Source organism: Cupressus sempervirens, chromosome 2 (genome assembly GCF_028749045.1).
Source record: "Cupressus sempervirens isolate cs-2001-9-10 chromosome 2, ASM2874904v1, whole genome shotgun sequence".
In the NCBI taxonomy this organism is placed as follows: domain Eukaryota; kingdom Viridiplantae; phylum Streptophyta; class Pinopsida; order Cupressales; family Cupressaceae; genus Cupressus; species Cupressus sempervirens.
The window spans coordinates 247,570,720-247,575,029 of record NC_143119.1 but is presented as its reverse complement, the minus strand read 5'-3'; the positions used below and the strand labels follow the sequence as shown (position 1 = coordinate 247,575,029).

Genomic DNA, 4,310 nt, shown 5'->3' with positions numbered 1-4,310 from the left:
AAGTCATTGTGAAGATAGATAGAGTACTTTGGCCTTGGGGACTTGGTATGCTTTCTATGTTATTTTTAGATTTCATCTTTGTTGTTTTAAACTTTGCACATTTACATGCAACTATTTCACTCATAGATTTAAGTTCTTAGTGTTTCTTAGCTCTTTACATTCTACATCCATACTTTAGGATTCATGAGCACTACATACACACATGATATCTTCTTTAATAGTTATCTATGGAGGTGAAGATCACCAAAAAGAGAGGTTGACTAAGACACACCCCTATAGAGCCACCCACCCATACCCATAACCATTTTTTATATTTGTTGGCTTTCAGAGAAGAGTTTTGCAGACATATTTGAGTACCCTTTTTGGAGAAGTTTATGAATTTGCAGTGTTTTGGGAGCTTGGTATAGGTCAATTGGGTTGAAGTGTACCCTAAAAGTTGACCTATAATAGTACAAATTATGAAGGTCAACCTATAACCAGGATAGAGTTTTTTTGGTTTTGCTTCTTTTAGCTTCCTGGACATAGTTTTTGATCTATTCTTGTTTTGGACATAGTCCGCTTCTAGAATTGTTGATTTGGTCATATTTCTTTTTCAAGCCTTTGAGGTAGGGTTTTATCCTTTTCTTTGCATTTCCTATATCAAATCTAATATTTATATGCTTTCAAGTTCACATTTTTTTCACATTAGATCTAGATCTTGATTGCCATTATCATTCAACGGTGTGCTTGAAGAATCAACTAAATATTGCATCAAAGAAGACTTACTTGCTTACTTCCTTGGTATGATTTGAGTTTAACACCAGTATCCCCTCCATCTTACTGGGTTATATCAAGAGTTATGTTTGGAAGCTCCTCTTTCTCTTGTATCAAATGTTTTAAGTTGGAATGTTAATCAATAAACTCGTCTCATCCAGTTTACATTGACAAATTGATTGATGTCATTTTCCCTCTAAACATAATTAAATAGAGATAACTCACTTCTTAATTGGGAATAATTGAAACTTAACCCATACCTCTTGGACCTATAACATATATAGTTGACACATACAAGAGGCCTATATACATGTATGTGTGTGTATCTTCCTCTAGTGAATTTGTGATATTGTGATCTCTTTTAATTCCTTTTAAAATTATTTGCATATCTCTTAGGAAACTAATTCAATTATGTTGTTTTATTTTCATAATCATTTGTGTTTACAATATTGTAGTTTCCATTTTCTTGCAATACGTTATAGGTTTCTTTTTTTTGTAGATTCCAACAAAGAATGCATTCTAGAACGCAACTACACACTCCATAATCTCTCTCTAAAGCAATTTGTTACAGTTGTAATTTGAGTAGAAAATCAGTATAAAGACTTTAAACTTATTATCTAGGAAAAATGTTTAAAATTGTATCAAATATATTGAGCTCTTTAGCTTTGAATTTGAAATTATATTCCAACATAATTATAAGAAATTCAAAATTAGAATATGCTCTACAATATCTACAGATTGCATTAATGCAACTAATTTGTTCACAGGTCATAATCATATTGAAAATTGTATCTAACAAATTATAAAGATCTTTCGAACTTTAGTCCTTAAATATTTTTGACAGAATCTTTTCAATATGCACTCATAATGAACTTGTACTAATCAATCATATAGTTCGATCAAACTATATATTTCCAAAAAACTTAAATCTATCCTAAAAACGTATACAACCTTGCACCTTGAACATGAATTCCAAAATTGAAAGGGAAATTATTGGAAAAATCTAATCCTATGATCTGACTCAATCTCAAAACAAACAAAAATATCCTTGTTAACGATTCAAACCACAGAACAATAATTTTTTAATTCGGCACGCATCTTAACTAAAGAAACACACTGTAGATATTGGCTATGAAATCTGATATGGTAAACACATCAGCAGACTTGGAAGTTTATAAGACGAACTTTCGATCTCTCTTCTTAGGCATACGCCAGACGTGACGTTGTCGGCCATTGAGAATGCCACCTGGCTCCAGGTTCGACCCTCACTGACACCAAAGTCAAGAATCTTGCCCCACAAAGTAGACAGACGTCAAGAATGTATACTTCTCTACTTTACAAATTCTTTAGCGTGCACTTTACTGCAAAAAAAAAAAACCCCACCACAACTCTTTACTCCTCCTTCCAGTGAATTGCCTGAGGACCCACAATGCGAAAAAACCCCAAGATTCCCTTAACCAAGGACTGCCCAACTTGCCTTCTCTGGCCTATATAAATATACTTCCTCTTAACCCAAATCCCCTACACCCAGTATAACTCTTCTCCTTCTCTGTTCCATATTTGGAGAGTTTTTTATCACTTGTCTTTCTTGTTGCCACTTAAAAATGAAGGTAATAGTTTTGTAAGTATTCCATTTTCTGAAAATTGTAAATCATTCAGTTTATGATGATATGTAATAGATTTTGAGAACATGCTGTCTGCAAAGTTTTGAATTATTAGAATCATTATAATGCTTTCTACATGTTCATATGATGATGGATTACATAGTATGATTCAAAATACTTATTTCAAAATCTACGATGAATCATGTAGTATGATCTGATATATTAATACGGAAAACTATTACATAACTTTATAAACTGCAAAAACTACGCCGACTTCGATGATCTCTGATGATTTTATGATGCAGAAAATAGTGGTAAGATCAACCTTTGAGGATGAGAACGGCAAGAGAAAGGCCCTCAAAGTTGTTGCAGGTGTTCAGGGTATGTTACCACTTCCTTGAAGCTTTCTAACGCAAGTTTGGACTTTTGTTATGCTTCATAATCTGAGGAATGGGTATTTGTGTTGCAGGGGTGGATTCTTTAGCAGTGGATGCAAAGGATAAGAAGATAACTGTGATAGGGGATGTGGACCCTGTTTTTTTAACCTATAAGCTCAGGAAAATTGGGTTCACAGAGTTGCTGAGTGTGGGTCCTGCAAAAGAGGAGAAAAAGGATGAAAAGAAGCCTCAGGGGGATGCAAAGAAGGAGAAAAAGGCAGAAGTTCCTCAGATAGTGTATGTGCCCAGCATATCTGATCATAATCCCCCTGAATACAAGGTTGTCCATGAGGAGCATCCTCCTCCTTGCACTATCTTATGAACAAGTATCATATAAGTCTCTCTCTCAATCAATCCTTGGAGGTGAAGACTCTTGTATCTTGATGCACTGTACTCGTCCCATCTTCAGGGCAAGGAAGTAGAGTAGTTTGGTTAAGGTTTTGTAAAGTTCTTGTACTGACTTTATAGAAAGACTAGCAAGATCGATGTGATAAATGAAAACCCCCAGTGAGAGCTTTCTTGCAGGAGAGTATAGTGATGACTACACTGTCATAACAGATACTTGTACTGTGTTCAAAGGGTTTTTGCACAAGAAATATGGTTCAGACCAGGGGTCTTACTATTATGATTGTATTGATGGAGAGATCAATGTAAATAACCTATATTAACTCTATATTATGTTTTAATTGTTTAACAAACTTTATTTATAATTTTCCATAAAAGTTATGGTCATGCACGTTGTAATATTTAATTGATTGAAGTAATGGTTATAAATCTATTTAAGCAATACACTTTGTTATGTGCTAAAATGTTGTGCTAATGTTTAGATGTACATATGTAATATGCTCTTCAAAATTTGACCAAATTTGTTAGAAATGTGATGAAGCAAGTATACTCGAACATAATCAAGTATACATGTTAAAATGAGTACTAAAACCTAACATGAAATTGTGAGTGGTGACAATTTATGTTACTACATTTTAGCCCCCACTTTAGTAGGGGAATGAGCTTATGCCCACACCTATTATAAAGTATGGAGAAGACAAAGTTTCATCAAAACACTAAAGAGATATGGCGAAACTATCTCTAGAGATGTGATAGCCCCTAGACACATATTCACAGGAATACATAAACAAATAAAAGTGGAAAGCAAACATAGTTAGAAGCAAATCATCATGAGACAAAGAGTGAAATGCCAAGATCTAGATGCTCAATTGAGAGCCCAAATAAGAAAGAGAAAATGATATGATCAAACAACTGATTCAATATTGATCAAATGATAATAGATGCCCAATCAATTTACAATGTAGATAAATGTTTGAATATGTATGCAATGCATGATAATTAATAGTGATGCAAGAGATAATCTATCAATCACACTTGGTGTAATCACATGTCCACTAGTGGTAGATCTTCCTCTATTGTACAATAAAGTATGAGCAACAATGAGAGGATGATGATGTGATAAGAGCACTAAGGGCCCATTTGTTTGTCGGCATAGGAATAGAAAATTAGA

General features: G+C 33.8%; 1 protein-coding gene across 2 annotated transcripts; it reads left to right on the top strand.

Moving 5' to 3' along the window:
- The first annotated feature begins 2,235 nt into the window (after positions 1-2,235).
- Positions 2,236-3,467, top strand: LOC149571970 (heavy metal-associated isoprenylated plant protein 39-like). Of its 2 annotated transcripts, XM_089813356.1 has the most exons (3): positions 2,236-2,363; positions 2,663-2,738; positions 2,827-3,467. In XM_089813356.1, the coding sequence occupies exons 1-3, from the start codon at positions 2,358-2,360 to the stop codon at positions 3,114-3,116; spliced, it is 372 nt and encodes a 123-aa protein (XP_089669482.1). In that variant the 5' UTR covers positions 2,236-2,357; the 3' UTR covers positions 3,117-3,467. The 2 variants fall into 2 exon arrangements, with proteins under 2 accessions (XP_089669482.1, XP_089669481.1); XM_089813355.1 differs by lacking the exon at positions 2,236-2,363 and having other exon boundaries at positions 2,639-2,738.
- Positions 3,468-4,310: the final 843 nt, after the last annotated feature.

What these genes read in the sequence shown, in the direction of transcription:
- LOC149571970 (XM_089813355.1), top strand. Translation starts at nt 2,654, where the DNA reads ATGATGCAGAAAATAGTGGTAAGATCAACCTTTGAGGATGAGAACGGC. An exon ending in AGTTGTTGCAGGTGTTCAGG is followed by an intron (nt 2,739 to 2,826) that starts GTATGTTACCAC and finishes TTTGTGTTGCAG; the next exon opens with GGGTGGATTCTTTAGCAGTG.